The 17235-nt window shown below is 36.9% G+C and overlaps 1 protein-coding gene across 5 annotated transcripts in view; it reads left to right on the top strand.

Moving 5' to 3' along the window:
- Nucleotides 1-15945, top strand: part of arhgap27 (Rho GTPase activating protein 27) — a 68477-nt gene extending 52532 nt beyond the window's left edge. For all 5 annotated transcript variants that reach the window (XM_036573145.1, XM_036573144.1, XM_036573146.1 and 2 more), the window contains 11 exons: nt 2553-2620; nt 2696-2783; nt 4770-4871; nt 5631-5729; nt 5889-6000; nt 9300-9425; nt 9513-9611; nt 9785-9862; nt 9985-10116; nt 10234-10339; nt 12319-15945. In XM_036573145.1, the coding sequence (XP_036429038.1) occupies nt 2553-2620; nt 2696-2783; nt 4770-4871; nt 5631-5729; nt 5889-6000; nt 9300-9425; nt 9513-9611; nt 9785-9862; nt 9985-10116; nt 10234-10339; nt 12319-12493 (1185 nt within the window). In that variant the 3' untranslated portion in view covers nt 12494-15945. The remainder of the gene's footprint in view (nt 1-2552; nt 2621-2695; nt 2784-4769; nt 4872-5630; nt 5730-5888; nt 6001-9299; nt 9426-9512; nt 9612-9784; nt 9863-9984; nt 10117-10233; nt 10340-12318) is intronic.
- The last annotated feature ends 1290 nt before the right edge of the window (nt 15946-17235 follow it).

Raw genomic sequence — 17235 nt, forward strand, 5'->3', positions numbered from 1 at the left:
TTACTTTGTTCTGGGATTCTGGTGATGGAGGTGGTGATGGGCACACTAATTACATTATAATGCAGTCGTGGGCTGCAGGTTAGGGAATCAGCCTTGTGACCGGAAGGTCGCCGGTTCGATCCCCTCAGCTGACAGTACGTGACTGAAGTGCCCTTGAGCAAGGCACCTAACCCCCAACTGCTCCCCAGGCAGCCGTGGATAGGGCTGCCCACTGCTCCGGGCAAGTGTGCTCGCTGCCCCCTAGTGTGTGTGTGTGTGTTCACTAGTGTGCATGTATGTGGGTGTTTCACTGCACGGATGGGTTAAATGCGGAGGTCTAATTCCTCTGTGTGCAAAAGACAGTAGGCTAATGGTTCTGAATTCTTAGCATATTCAGTTGAATAGGGCTGGATAATGCATATACTAAATATTGCTATTTATTGCTACTGAGTTATGACTTATAGACGCTGATCATGCTAATCTATAATAGTCTCTGGTAGGTATTCATGATTAACTCACCTCATAATTTAGTCAGACTTACCTGTAATAATATGTCTCAGTTGCGCAAACAGCATATTGAATAATTGGCCTCATGTTTTAATTACAAAAAATAGTATCGTATCAAACACTGATATATAAATATATTGTGCAGCCCTGTATGACTGACAGTCTTGGCATGAACTAAGGTTGGTGGAGGGAGAGTTTACCCAGTACTCAATTGGCCTGTCCAGGCTCCGCCCACAAATGCATTCTTTCATAGCTACTGTTGGACAAGCTTAACAGATAATTGACAAAAATGATGAGCTTCATCTGAGACTCTTGAAGCGCTGCTGCATCTCAAACTGCTGCTAACACATTATTGGAGGAGAAGCTGCCTGCTAATTCTGTTATGTCAGCTAATAGATACCTGCATTGGCCAACCTACCCACCCAGAGAGAGAACGGACAGTCATGCTGTCTTGGACTCCCACTTACGGATGGCTCTGGCATCACTGGGGATCAAACTCGCTCGATGTTGACCAAAACGTCTGTGCTGCAGTTTCTCATTAGGTATACTGGGAGCTTGTCACCTAGCAACGGTCACGATGAAAGAACACATTTGTGGGCGGAGCATGGATGGGTCAGCTGGGTTGTGATCGTGTTCTTCGGTCTTTGATTCTAGCCGTCATCAGCTGTGAAATTTGCTGAATTACTGTATGTTCTGCTTTCTCCTCAGCTCTTCCTCAAACCATTATCACTTCGCTCTGATTTTGTTTACACCCTCTTTCAGTCACTCACTCAACACATAACTGTAGACACCCTTCCTTCCTTTTGTGTGCTTTGAATAGCACACTTGAAATGACCAGCTGCCCACATTAGTTGATGTCAAAATATTGACTCGACTATCTACAGTATAATAATTTACTCTGTAAATATGGAGTAAGGCTTACTTTCTTGAAATTAAATGTCATAATTTAGACAAAGTAAGTCAAAGATGCAATATTTTGAAATGTCAATATTTAAAGCTAATAAGTCATTATTATTAGATGTCAATATTTTAAGGAAATAAGTCACTATTCTGAGATATTAAGTCAATGTTTTGAGAAAATATCATTATTTTGAGATATTAAGTTGAAAAGAAAATATTGTTTTGACCTATTAAGTCAAAGATTATATTTTGAAATGCCAACTCAATATTTTAAGCTAATAAGTCATTATTTTGAGATACTTAGTCAATATTTTGAGACAGTAGGTCATTATTTTGAGATACTACGTCAGTATCTTGTGAAAATGTCATTATGCTGAGATACAAAGTCAATATTCTGAGACAAAAAGTCATTATTCTGACATACTAAGTCAATATTTTGAGACAATAAGTCTTCATTTTGAGATAAGTAAAAATGTTGAGAAAATTAGTCATTATTTAAGTATATTAAGCCAATGTTTGCAGTAAAAAGTCATTATTTTGAGATATTAAGTCTTAAGTCTTGTTTTAAGAAAATATTTTGACATTGAGTTGAAATGTTGAAAAACATACTCATTGTTTTGACATATTAAGTCCATGTTTTGAGAAAATAAGACATTATATTATGAAAATGATTTTTTTCAAGATACTAAGTCAATATTTTGACACTGCTGCCAGAAACAGGAGAAAACACAGATGAAAACAATCTGCAGCTCTATGAAATACAACAATAAAGTGCTTTGCTCCCTCCTGGTGGTTAAACAGTGACAGTGCAACCATGCGGCTCTACTCTTACAGAAAGTTGTGTACAGATTACCTTTTCAGCTGAAATAATAACTGATAAAAGTTCCACTTTGGGAATCAATCAAAAAGCCTCTGTTATGTCCTTGTTGTGATGTCACCGCTCACCAGCACTCAAACCTTTAAACACCTTTGGACCAAGAGATGAGACCAAGTGCTTTTAACAACAAAGTGGGAAAATAAAAAGTCAAATCATTCTTTAAAACCTGCTCTTCGTTACTTCTCTTCCCTGAAGACACATCAGACCCTTCCTTTCTATTCCAGTGTCGCAGCTCCTGAATGACTGTGGTTAGCACAAACACTAAAATCCTGTTGGTCATTTCCTCCAGGTGTCCAATTTGGAGAAAGCTGGAATCCTCAACAGGACCAAGATCTGTGAGAATGGGAAGAAAGTGAGGTAATGACATCAGCTTAGCATTTCTGCTGGGTATTTTGATGAGTTTAAGTGTTGGTTCACACTTTGTTTCCGCAGAAAGAACTGGGCTCTTTCGTGGACCGTTCTTCATGGGGGGATTCTAACGTTCCACAAGGACCCCAAGTCCACCCCAGCAGGAGCAGCGGTGAGTGCTGCCATCAGCTGCCATGACTGACTGACAAGTGATTCTTTTAGAATAAATCTTTTTGGTAAACAAACTGAACTGATTCACCTTCTCGAAAGATTGGTTCTGCTCAGCTGGGCTAATGCAGTTGTGAATGGGGGTCTAGGAAGGTGGGCCTTAATCTACCTTAATCTAAATCAGGGCTATAAATTGTGTGTAAGGAAAGAATATCAGTAGAACATTAATGCAGCATGTAAGGCACTATGATGCTATCAAAATAAAATATAGTTACTTTCAGTGTATATATATATATATATATATATATATATATATATATATATATATATATATATATATGTATATGTATGTATATGTGTGTGTATGTGCTTTTATATTTCCATTTTTCTAGACTCCAATATATTTTACACTTAAAACTACACTGTTAAAAAAGATGGTTCTTTAAGGGTTCTTTAGTAAAGACAATGGTTCTATACAGAACCGTGAAGACTCAAAGAACCTTTTGCATGATTAATTGGTTCTTTGCATCGTAAAGTGGTTCTTCAGATTGATGGAGAATGTGTAGATGGTTCTATATAGCACCAAAAAGGGTTTTGCTATTGTTACGATACAAGCTTATTACAACAGAAGAACCCTTTTTGGTGCTATATAGAACTTTTTTCAAAAAGGTTCTATATAGAACCATGTAGAGCACTTTCTCCATCAACCTGATGAGCAATTTTCAATCAATCAATCAAGCAATTAATCTTTATTTCATCTCGGAAGTACATTGAGGATGACCTTCGTTTACAGAGTAGCCGAGCAAATTACAATGGGTTGAAAAACTAAAATGAAATTTTCCAACTAAAACAAATGAAAATCAGCAAGACAAAAAGATTTATTTAAAAAAATAAATAAATAAATAACAGCTCAATTAGGAAACAGGAGGCATAAAATATCAATAAGAAATACAATGAAACGTTAAAATGAAGTAAAAGAACCAATTTAGATAGTGAACAATAACTACATTTTTAGAAAAATCTAATTATTTACTAGAACAGAACAGTAAAAGAATTAACATCAAATAAAACATTAAATATATGTTTTATTTAAATATATTTATTTAAATATAATTATTTAAACATAAATATAACATTAAATATACAAAAATATGAAATAACACATTATTATTATTATTAATAACATTATTATTATTATTATTAATATTATTATTCTTAATATTAATAATAATAATAATAATAATAATAATAATAAATAAAAAGGATAAGGGAAAAGTTAAACTCAACTAAAAAAGTTCCAGGCTGTCTGAAGGTGGTTAGAGACTAAAAGCGAGTTAATCATGCAAAGGGTTCTTTTAGTGTTCAAGGTTCTATATAGAACCATTTACTTTACCACAGAACCCTTGAAGAACCATCTTTTTAGGAGTATAGGTTTTCACTAATATACGAAAGAATATGATACACTTTAACAAATACATCAAACCAATCACAGTGCATCTTTCATTAAACTCCTCCCCTAAATACTGAATGACCAGTCATAGTTAAGCAACTGTAAAGATGCCCAAGCTTTCAGAATAAAAGAAGGTGCTGTAATGCCGTGCACCCTATTTAAAATCAAATACTAATGTGAAGTGCAAAAGTTGAAAATGTATCAAAAAAATTGAAGAATGAGAGAAAAAATCATATATTTGAGCTTAAATGTAGCATTTATCATATTTTAACCTCTCAAAAACCTGAAGACCCGAGGACCTTTGTGTGGGAAATGTACACAGAGCAAAACGTATCGGCTCTGGAACCTTTTTGTTTGTGTAAAATCTGCAGTTTATTAAGGCAGCATTCAGTTTTTCCATACACAAATCCACTTTTTTAGGTCCTAATATGATCGTGACCCCAACTACAGAATGATGCTGGACATCAGAGGTCTGTAACTGACACTGACCTCCACTTCATCCCATGTTTGCCCTTTTAAACTCGTTTCTGTTTCCCACAGGGCAAGACCAATCAGTTCGTCCCTGAATTCACTGTGGACTTGAAAGGAGCGACTATTAACAAGGCAGCTAAGGAAAAGTCCAGCAAGAAGAATGTGCTGGAGGTATAATTCATAAAGGAAAATTCCGCCAGTTTTTCAAATGTTCTGTGCAGTTCAGTGATTAAGATGTAAACGGAGTCATTCAGAGTGGTTTGGTGTAAAAAAAGGTTCATTGCAGAGACTCATTTCTTCACAGTGGTGGTGATAGGAACCGGGGTCACCATGACTATGCAGCAGTTTATATGTTGTTGCTATCGGAAGAAAATCTTGTATCTCCAAAACGGTAACTTTACAGGAGAAGGAAAAAACATACTTTACTTTTAATGTAAGTCAATGGGTCATTTCTTTTGGTCTATTTAGCATGAAATTTACACATAATGTAAAGAACAATAGGCATTTTCAAATTGTCAAAAACTGAAAAACGACAAAAATGGAGATACAAGGTTTTGTTCTGACAGCAGCGATGTATGTGTATATATATATATATATATATATATATATATACACACACACACACACACACACACACACAAACACATAAATACATGTCACACACGTGTATATACACACACACATGCATGTACATATATATACATATATACACTTCTGGTTCCTATCACCACCACTGTGAACAATTCTGGCACTTAGAACAGAGCATTTCACACCAAACCACTCTGAATGACCTTCTGTACATCTTAACCAAAATTCAATTATGCAGAATTTTTTTAAAATATGTGGAATCTCATTTAGGACACATTATGATGCCTTATTTTTTAAAAATCCACTATTGTGCAAATCAGCAATACTTGTCTGTGTGTTTAGCTGAAAAGTCGGGCTGGTGCAGAGTTCCTGCTTCAGTATGACACTGAAAGCATCATCACTGACTGGCAAAATGTCATCGAAGACACCATCCGACAGCTGGTAAAGTTCCCACTCTTTACAGACTCTGTCACAAATATTGGTATAGTAATATCAATAGTTAAACTTTTCTCTCAAGAACATCAATTTCTTTGATATTCATGTTCAGGACTTTCCTCTAAAGTTCATTAAAAGAGTCTCTCTTTTTTATCTTTCTCTCAGGAAGTGGAGCAGCACCACTCAGAAGATGAAGAGGAGTTCAGTGAGAAGTCTTCCAGCACAGACAAAGAAGACAGATCAGCCAGCTCCATAGACAAGCGAAGGATGAGTAATGGTAATTGGGGTAGACAGTATGTCCTTAACTACACTCTGTACATTTCATATCCAGAAAAAACACCCTGGTCTTTGTAGGGGTAAAGTCTAAAGTACGCTGCCACTGGAGCAGTGGAAACGCATTCTGTGGAGTGTTGAATCACACTTCTCTATCTGTCAGTCTGATGGACGAGTCTGGGTTTGGCGAATGCCAGGAGAACGTTACCTGCCTGACTGCATTGTGCCAACTGTAAAGTTTGGTGGAGGAGGGATGGTGCTACAGGGTTATTTTTCAGGGGTTGGCCTAGAACTCTTAGTTCCAATGAAGGGAAATCTTAATGCTTCAGCAGACCAAGACATTTTGGACAATTGTATGCTTCAAACTCTGTGTGAACAGCTTGGGGAAGAACCTTTTCTGTTCCAGCATGACTGAGCCCCAGTGCACAAAGCAAGGTCCATAAAGTCATGGCTGGGTGAGTTTAGTGTGGAAGAACTTGACTGGCCCACACAGAGTCCTGACTTCAACCCCATCAAACACCTTTGGGAAGAACTAGAACGGAGATTTTGAGCCAGGCCCTCTCGTCCAACATCAGCGTCTGACCTCACAAATGCTCTTCTGGATGAATGAGCAAAAATCCCCACAGACAAACTCCAACATCTTGTAGAAAGCTTCCCAGAAGAGTGGAAGCTGTTACAGATGCAAAGAGGGACCATCTCCATATTAATACCCATAGATTTAGAATGGTGTGTCGTAAAAGCTCCTGTGGGTGTACTGTGTAGGTGTCCCAATACTTTTGTCCATATAGTCTAAGTCCTCTTCTCTCTACATACCTTGTTTGGCACTTGCAGCCGACAAAGTCCTGATGTTAGAGTTGTGACATCTAATAAGATCTAAATTGGTAATTATGAAACAAACAGCTTTTGTTTTAAGATGTGTCTGAGGCTCGATCATAACAGTTGTGAAGTGTTACAGTGATTTTACTCATTGTGAGAACACGCCCAGCCCCTCATGGCTTTCAATGATATATATAAAACACGACGTTCATAAAATCTACCAGCATATTTAGGCCAGAGAATAACATGACCCAGAAAGATCACCAAATGTATGATAACATCTTCCCAGTCAGTTTTGACAGTTTTTGTCTGTATGACATTCAGGGACAGGGGAAGATGGTTTAAGTTGGTGTTGCTGAAATTATAAGCAGCGCATATGTGACGTGACTGATGACATCATGCAAAATGATTTGCTTTTTATCATTATATTTTTTTTTTGGCTAATTTGCATGAAACAAAGCATATCATACAGTGAGGTGAGATGACAAAATATGCATATAACTGACACGTCAAACCACTGACGCACATCACTCTGCTCTCTAGTTCTGAGCAAACTTTATGCAAATAAACTGAGAGGTGGCCAATCAGACTGTTGACGTGTGGCACATTAACTGATTATGTCGCTCACAGTCACACACTCTACACTTTACACTGAAATGCACACTGAACAGGAGATATATAACGGCTTAGCAAACGTTACTATGATGTTAGATGATGCTTTAAAAAACAATAAAACAATATAAAAACCACTATTAGTCCACTTTGGGGTTCAGAACTGGCCTATAACTCTGCATAGACTTTCTCTCTTTGAACCTTAACTTGCATGTGTTCGAGCGACGCAACTTTCAAAAATACAGCGTTCACTTAAACATTGCAGGGCTGCTGGAGATTTTTAAATATATAAAAATACAAACTCCAAACATAGTTCTATACTATACTCAAATTATGATGATGACATTTGTTTTTCATGTTTTGTTTTGATATCAAGTGCGTCAGTTTGAATGCTAAGCAAACTAGAGCTTCCTGGACTAAGTGAACCAACCTACAGATATAAATTCACAGATTTTCCTATATTTCTGCATAATTCAGTGCTTGAGATGTAAACGGAGTCATTCAGAGTGGTTTGGTGTGAAATGGCTGATTGTAGAGTCTCAGATTTCTTTACAGTGGTGGTGATAGGAACCAGGGGACACCATGTCTACAACACAAATATAGACATTTTATTTACAATCCAAAACCTCCAGAGAACCTACACGAGTCTTCTGAGTTTATATGGAATGTTGAAAATGGTAAAAGTAAGCCTAAATTTTTTTTTTTTTCATATGAATACATCAAGTGTATTCATAATAATTAATGTAGTAACTTTCTATGAGGGAGCTTTTAGAGGTGGACGTCTGGTTCCTATCACCACCACTGTGAACAAGTCTGACTCGCTAAGTTTCTCTAGAACAGAGCGTTTCACGCCAAACCACTCTGAACGACTTTGTTTACATCCTAATGACTGAAATATGGAGAATTTTTTATGAAGATCTTTAAAGCACTTACCCTAAATGTAGTCAGTCAGCCAAGACATGTTTGGTTACTTAGTTTTACATTGGATCTCCGAAGCTAATGTAGCAAGATAAATGGAAACTTATGTAGGCGTTTTCCAATTAGCATGGTGCTAACTGCATGCCTGAATCATCACACTTCCCTCAAACTGTGTCACTACACTGTATGCCATACTGTTATCTACAGAAATACACTGAATGAAGCTAAAACAGTGTTAGCATCATGAATTTTATCTATTTCTGTCTGTTTTTATAGATAATAGTGTATCATAAAGTGTCAGAAACAACATAACCAAGTCTATTCGAAATTACCTAACAGTTTGATACCATTTGAGGCAAATGTGTGATGATATAGGCGTGTAGTTAGCACAGTGCTAATTAGAAATGTAGCAAGATAAATGGAAATTTACGCAGACATTTTCCAGTTAGCATGGTGCTAACTGCATGCCTAAATCATCACACTTCCCTCAAACTGTGTCACTACCCTGTATGCCATACTGTTATCTACAGAAATACACTGAGTGAAGCTAAAACAGTATTAGCATCATGAATTTTGCCTATTTCTGTCTGTTTTTATAGATAAGTGTGTCATAGAGTGTCAGAAGTGATGTAACCAAGTCTGTTAGAGATTACATAACAGTTTGATGCCATTTGAGGCAAATGTGTGCTGCTGATTTAGGCGTGTAGTTAGCACAGTGCTAATTAGTGAACACTTACTTGTTATCCACATTAGCCTTGTAGCTTCATTGCAGAACAAAGGAGCAAACATGTCTTAGCAGATTGGCTGAGGTAAAGTGGAATGTTGGGTCCTTTTCTCCAAGCTAAAGAGAAATTTCCCTGTTGAGAATTACACTTAATAGCTGAATGAATCAGAATTTAACATTATGAGGTAGCATGGCTAAAGGTACGATCCTCTCTCTCTGTGTTTGACCATTAGCGGGCAGACAGCCATCGTCTAGTTCCACCTCTGAAGCCGACCAGAAGAAGGTCCGCAACAAACTGCGCAAGTTTCTCCTCAAGAGGCCGACTTTGCAGTCCGTCAAGGAGAAGGGCTACATCAGAGGTGAAACGACTGCTCTCACAGCTTTGTGTGCAGGAGATTTTTGTGTCTGTATACTAACAGATGATTTTTTTTCACTATTGGATGCAGAAAACGTGTTTGGCTGTCACCTCCACAATCTGTGCGCCCAGGAGAAAACTACAGTACCCAGTTTTGTGGAGAAGTGCATCCGGACGGTCGAGAGAAGAGGTACAGATCAAATATAGCCAGTAGAAAAAGAATAATAATAACAACAAGCTAAAAAAAAAGTGTCAAAAACGAAGAAGACTTCTTCTGCGCCTGGTGCTTGGACACCTAAGTCCTATGCCATTTAAATGGAATAAAATCGGTGTAGCCTAATTTCTTCCAATGTTATCTCACAGGTTTGGGGATCGATGGAATCTACAGAGTCAGTGGGAACTTGGCTGTTATTCAGAAACTGCGCTTCAAGGCTGATCATGGTGCGCCTTATCTTTATACTAATTCTAGGTGATTATTATTACTAGTCATTTATATTTATGTATTTGGACTGAAGTGGTATAATGTGTCGTTGCTCGATGTGTCGTCACAATGTGTACATTAGCGGAGGATCTAAACCTGGAGGAGGGAAACTGGGACATTCACGTCATCACAGGAGCTCTGAAGCTGTTCTTCAGAGAACTGCAGGAGCCTCTGTTTCCTTACAGTCACTTCAACAGCTTCGTGCAGGGCATCAGTAAGAACCTCTATCTTCTTTCTGTCTCATAATGAAAGGGGAAGTAAAGACTGGGTGTGCCTCGTTTCACAGTTTGTCAGGTATTAACTGTTCTTGTGCTCTTCTTGTTTGCTGTAGAAATCCCAGACTACCACAGCAGAGTGTCCTATATGAGTGATCTGGTGAAGTCTTTACCACCACCCAATCACGACACTATGGAAGTGCTGTTTAGCCATTTAAGGAAGTATGTGTTCCCCCAACCACCACTACCACCATCCCTCAAACCTTTTTCATGACCAGGGACCATGTTGATGAGTGCTGATCTGTGATCTGGTTTGGTGTATATTTAAGAGAGAACAAAAGATGATTGAATTTCAGTGGAGTTCATAATATAGCTGGGATGACAAGGAGTTTTAAAAGAAGTTGTCAGGTCAAAATTTTTGATAAATATAGCATTTTTCATTGCTTAAAACCCAGATGTTTTAAATTACTTAGTATTACTCAGTATTAATAGGAGAGCGGTCACCAAACCTGGTTCTGAAAATCTGCCTTACTTAACCAGTGTCTGCGTCTTTGAGTCACACAAGGGTAAACAGAAAATTGTTACCTAAGGAATCCTGCTCTTCTTCCTCTGTTTCCTGTGGGTTTAATAAAAGAGCACATTGGACTTGATGTGAAGATTGCAGTGCGTTGAAAAATCCCATCTGTTTCTTTCATTTGTAAAACTCGACTTGATGTGAAAAGGCCTCACAACAACTGGAAAAACCCAGACTGGAGTTTCAGATTAAAAAGTGAAGCACAGAGCATTCGTACATACAAAAAGGAAAGAAAGAAAAACAATACATTGTAATGATTTCATGCTGGGTAACTAAATTACCAAAACATCAATAAGTGGTCCCATAGTTCAAGCATGTGCATTCCGGCTAATGTTTGTAGTCAGGTATCCTTAAGAGTTCATGAACGGATGTCTGGTTAACCAGGGAAAAGGAAAAATAACAAAAACAGACCTTGGCTGTAATAAATGTAGGGTTGTAGGCTAACCTTTTTAGATGACACTGGTGTTGCACAAAAATATAGCAGCACACAGATGTTTTATTATTCGAATACAGCAGAGGCTGCATCTTCAGATGAGCTAATGAGCTAACAGAGAAGATAAGCAGTATCACGTTAAATGCTGATGAAAACACATCATATTCTACGCAAGGTCTTTTCTCCTCAGTGGACGATGTGCCAACATGTTATTTGTCAGAGAGATATATTCCCACTATTAGCGGACCTCACTAACATCAGCTAGCTTGCTACTGTGCTAGGTTTCTCCGAGGATCTCAGCACAAGCGTAACCAGAAAACTGGAGAAACTGGAGAAAACAGAGGAGAATTATCACTCTAATGTCTTCTGGGTTTATCAAACGCTAGGGGGCGCTCCTGAGTGAGTCCAAAATGAATAGGTTAATATGGAGCATTAGAGCAAAATCATAGATTATAAATGCTCAAACATTTTTTAATATAAAAGAATACAATCATTTCCTGAACACAGAACAGCATAAAACATTTTAACACTGCTGTTATATTTTTAAGAGCTTTTAACCTGAGTTATATAAGTTTAAAATGGTGCCTCATAAACGTCCATGATGTCTGTGAGCCCGAACATCCAATGAGCTGCTCTGCTCGCCAACCAATCAGCTCTCGGTAGCAGTAATGCCAGCGTCCTACTGCCTAAAACCAGTTTGCTGTAGAAAAAAAGAAAATATATAGGTGAGTTTTCTTAGCTTTTTTAGTGACATATATCCTTCTACTTTCTAAAATTAAAGGAAAGTTCTGATCGAGTGATTAGAAACTATTTTAACTTTTGATTTTTAGCCGTTGAGCTCCATTCACTCCCATTCAATGATGACTCGCTCGCAGGCACCCTCTGCTGTTTTTCAGTCCTGTTTTTGATATAATAGAGGAAATAGGAAGAGGCCAGACTCCTCATAAACCGGCTCTGGCCTAACTCTTAAATGGTAGAGCGAGCATCACACTGAACACTCTCTCACCTAGTGAGGATGATATTATGGTTAGGAATACAAGCAGTTTTCTCTGTCTTCCTGCAATGAAACATAATAAAGACCTGAATAGTGCTTTCAGTATTCGAATACTGGCACGTGCCTAATTCACACTTTGTTCAAATTCTGTGTGAAAATCTCTCTCAATCTCTCCCACTCTCTCTCTTTCTGTCTCTCAGAGTCATCGAGCATGGAGAAGAGAACAGGATGACCGTTCAGAACGTGGCCATCGTCTTCGGCCCAACGTTGCTCAAGCCTGAAATGGAGTCGTCGAACATAACCATGTACATGGTCTTCCAGAACCAGATCATTGAGTTCATCCTCAATGAATTCGAGACGATCTTCCACATGTAAAACACCTGAATCTGTAGGTCGAAAGACCGACGGTCGTGTCAAATGACTCGAAAAGCAAGAGTGTATCTTCTCCAGGTTTAAGCTGACCTTTTCCTGCTAATCTTAGACAAGCTTACTAGACATGCTAATGTTGCTAATGATGAATGGAAGCTAGTATGGCTGAGTTAGCACTATACAAATGATATCTTGCTAACTTGCCTCTTGTAGGCTTTCATTTGCTGTTAGCCATGTTAGCATTTTATGGGTAAAGTTTTCCTTTATCTATATTAAGAAAGCACAATGCCTCTCACTGATGATGGCTTGGATATTGGCTGTGAGATGCTGGCCGAAGAACTATGTAATTTGCTTTGATAAAGATAAAATCTAGCTCTCATCATTAGATATGAAACATTAGAAGAGGATGCGGTGAGATGTAAATAGAGGAATAGAATATTAATATTAATAGTCAACTGGAAGATGTAGTTGAAGTTTCTGTTACTGATACTCAGGCTGTTCTCAGATGTGAGCCGTTCTTTTTTGCCCAGCTGTTTGGGTCTAGTCCATAAATATGGGGAGGGAAAGTGCAGAACTGTGCCAACTGCTGGTTGCGTGCAAAGCAGTTTTAATCGCTGTCCATTTCTCCATAAGGGAAATTTTTGATGGTGGATTAGAAATCACTTGAACTTTTGTCAAACAATAAGTTTTTGACCTTAAAAGCACAAAACAATATAATAGCAATGTAATATTTTGCTAAGCCATATTACAGTAAAGATGGAAATGAAACTGAACTACAAAATCCATAAGTCGGTGCTGGCGCCGCTTCATAAGATGTGTGGTATGGATCTCATATGTGCCATCTGAAAATATTACCCCTGAAGAATCAGCCAAGCTTAGTGGCCAAATTTTGCTTAGTGCTGGAGCTACGAGGCAAATCTTGCTAACAAAGACTAGAAGTCAATAGTCACCCAAATCTTTTCTATGGAACATAATTTAAAAAATCCATTTTTTCAAAAGAATCATGCTCGTATTTAAGCTTCACAAGCATTGTAGCATTGTAGTAATACTCTTTATTTCCTTGTTAAGTTTCAGTTGAAAGGCCCAATGGAAAACTGTCCAATCAGCATTACAGATACAGATCGATACAGCCAAGCGAGCTCTCCCATTGGTTAGGGCTTCAGGAGCTGCACAGAAGGCCTAACAAATTAGATTAACTACCAACGTAGTTAGGAATTGACAGAAAAAATCAGTCACACTTTGATTTAAAGTGGGAACAGTTTTGTGAGAAAAATGTCACTTTAGAACATCTGGAAGTTCTAGATACGTCACTGACTGAATACAAGTCGTAGCTTAAGTAGGTTTCGGTTATTTGTTAGAAATGGAGAACAGTCACCATCGGGACTCTTTACTGAAAGAGTCACTGCAAAAAACTGATACAAGCAAGCTCAAATATCCATGTTTGATCTAGAACAGATAGAAAATGTTCATGTGCACCAGCTTTAGTTTAGCACTAACTAGAACTAGAGTTTTGACATTTATGGCCCAAACTGAAGGCCTCAGTTTACCACGGTTGTAAATACATATCCAGAACAAGACGCTCGAACCACATAAAGGTCTTCGTGAAGGACGTGCGGACTTGTTGATGTGGTTTAGGACAGGGGTTCTCCACCTTTTCCACCTCATGGTCCACAAAGCATTAAACCCCAAAGGAAACCAGAAAAAAGGTTTTGGTCAAACTTTAATTTGATGGTCGTCTATAGATGATCTACAGATATTTACATTATTAACAGACTTTCGGGTGACAGTTGATTGTCAACCCTGTTAAAGTAAAAGTTGGGTTTAAGAGTAGGTGTAGGTTTAGGATTGAAGTTAAGGTTTGGCCTATATTGAACGCAGTCTATCGCACTCAACTTCAAATTCAATTGCATTTAATAGATATTTAGTTGAGTACTACTTAAAGACTCTGAGCGTCTACAAAGCACCTACAGTGGACTAGCAAAATAACCTTTTTGCAAAATTTATTTTTGGGAAATTTTCAACACTCAGCAATGTCTGGGTGCCACAATATGCAGCGTTTATCATGGAGCATAAAATAGTCAACAGATTAGGCTGGCATAAGCTTGTGTTATTCCTGAAATCATTAAGCAGAAAGTTTCAGCAACACGTTCGTTGTTTTACGCCATTTGCTAGCAAGTGGACAATTAAAACAAGAGGCAAAAACTAGATATAGCTGCCTTTGTGTTTCTTTGTTGTTAAGTCAGTTATTATTTTTTCACTCATTTTTATGACCAACTGCCACCACTGGCCCACTATGGACCACTGTCTACCCCTCCCTATTGGCCTGAGGACCAATAGATATGCCCAGTTGTTGGAAAACCCTGGTTTAGGACACCGAATGCCTAAAATTCAGCTTCACGGTGAAGTTTTGTTCATTTTTATAGCTCACATTAAGTCATAATGCATCCTAAACCAAAGTCTAGGCCATGTTAATGAAGAGCCGGATGCGGTTTAAGTGTGCTGAGAGAGGTTTTGGAGATGTATTTACCGAAAACATTTGGGTGACTATTAACTTCTATTGTTAGCAACATTAGCCTCGTAGATCCAGCGCTAAAATAAAGTAACAAAACTTACCTTAGCTGATCGACTACTCTCTCGCTAATCTGGGGTAAGTGGAAAACTGTGTACATCAGGTTTTTGCCAATATTTTATTCATTAAATTATTTGTATGTTGCAATATTGTCAAATATAACTGAACTGAAATAGGCGACCCAGCAGGTTATGTTTTATAACCTGTAATGTGCAGCTCGTCCAGTTCATTAACCAGCGCTTTGAATGCAAACAGCAGGCGATCTGACCACTTTCCACCCCATAGGCTTATCTTTTTAAGGTACTTATTAGGACAAGCTCATTGTTTTTAAGTGCACTGATATGTTGTTGCAACAGGGCTGATTGTCTGCTGTATTTAGCCTTAATATGGAGACGTCACGTCCTTCTCAGCTGGAAGTTTTACAGCCTTCGTTTCAATGCAGTGGTTTAAGCTGTGAAGCTCTATTCCATTATAAATGCAGTCTTAGAGACACGAGTGTAGATCAAATATTGTGAATATTAATTTTAGGGCAGTTTTTGTCGTCTCTCTTTCTTTAATACTGTAAACACATGATATACTACAACTTAGCAGTGAATGGGCAACAATAGTTTACTTGTACAGGGTCTTTAGAGGCATACTGGTTAGATTTGCTAGTACCTGGATAGAACCTCCCTCTGTAAAATGTATTTGCACATAGACAAAGATTAATCCTAAATGAAATGGAAAGCATAGCTGTAAAGAATTGTAAAGCATTAATATTTTATGAAAATAAGGCACATTCATATGCATAATTGTAAGTGGTTTGAAGGTGTACATAGGAAAAGGCTTATTTATGCTGTAAATTACCCAGAATAAACAAGCTTTTAATAAACTTAACTGTTTTACAAGCCGTGTGTCACTGCTGAGCTTTATTTATCTTTAAGCCGATCTCTGGATTGTAACAAACTAAACAGGAGAAAACATTACGGATGCCTTGCTGATGTTATGCTGCACTCAGTTTTGTACAGAAGCAGAGAAAAAGTTGCATGTTTTTCTTTCTGCTGCTGTTTCTGGAAGCAGTCAAAAATAAAGTTATACATTTTTTTTTGTAATGTTTTTTTTTTTTGAAATAATGACTTATTTTCTTGAAATATTGACTTAACTTAAAAATATATATGTATATATTTGACATATATATATATATATATATATATATATATATATATATATATATAATGTTGACTTAGAATCTCAATATCTTAAAATAATGACTTCTTGAAATACTGAGTTAGTATAATGTAGTAATAAAATGTTTAATATTGACTCAATAATAATGAAGACTTCATTATAATATAAAAAATACTCAAAATATTGACTTAATATCACAAAATAATGACATTTTCTGGAAATACTGAGTTAGTATCTTGTAATAACTGATTCACAGTAATAAAAATGACTATAATAATATTCAATAATGACTTTTTTTATTAACTTAATATCTTGAACTACTGACTTATTTTTTTAAAATATTGACAATATCTCAACATAATGGCCTATTTTCTTAAAATACTGAGTTAGTATCTTGTAGTAATAATTTTTTTATATTGACTCAGTGATAATAATCAATAATGACTTTTCTCAGTCTAAGTTTTGACTTAATATCTTTAAATACTGACTTATTTTCTCAAAATATTGACTTAATATCTTGAAATAATGACATTTTCTGGAAATACTGAGTTAGCATCTTGTAGTAATGACTTAGGATTTTTTAATATTGACCCACAATAATAACAATGATTTTATTAAAATTATGATAATAATAATCACAATGACTTTTTTCTCCCTGTAAGTATTGACTTTATCTTTACACAGTTATTTTCTCAAAATATTTACTTAATATTTTGAAATAATGACAATTTCTGAGATATTGACTTGAAAAATGACTTTTTTATATTGACTTTCAGTTCAAGAAAAAGTAATAATGCAAAAATCTGTCGAATGAGAGTGTGGTATTCATGCGTTTTCAGTTAATCATAAATTGTTTATTTGGCATTTTGTAAAACAGTGATTTTACCCAAGTTTATCAAAAATCGAAATCCAGTCATCTTCAGAAATAATTCATATTCATTGATCAAACAATCTGAAACTCGGGTACTCTTGTCGTTCTGCAGATCAATGTAAACAATAAAATCTACTATGA

This window comes from Colossoma macropomum, unplaced genomic scaffold (genome assembly GCF_904425465.1).
Source record: "Colossoma macropomum unplaced genomic scaffold, Colossoma_macropomum, whole genome shotgun sequence".
NCBI lineage: Eukaryota > Metazoa > Chordata > Actinopteri > Characiformes > Serrasalmidae > Colossoma > Colossoma macropomum.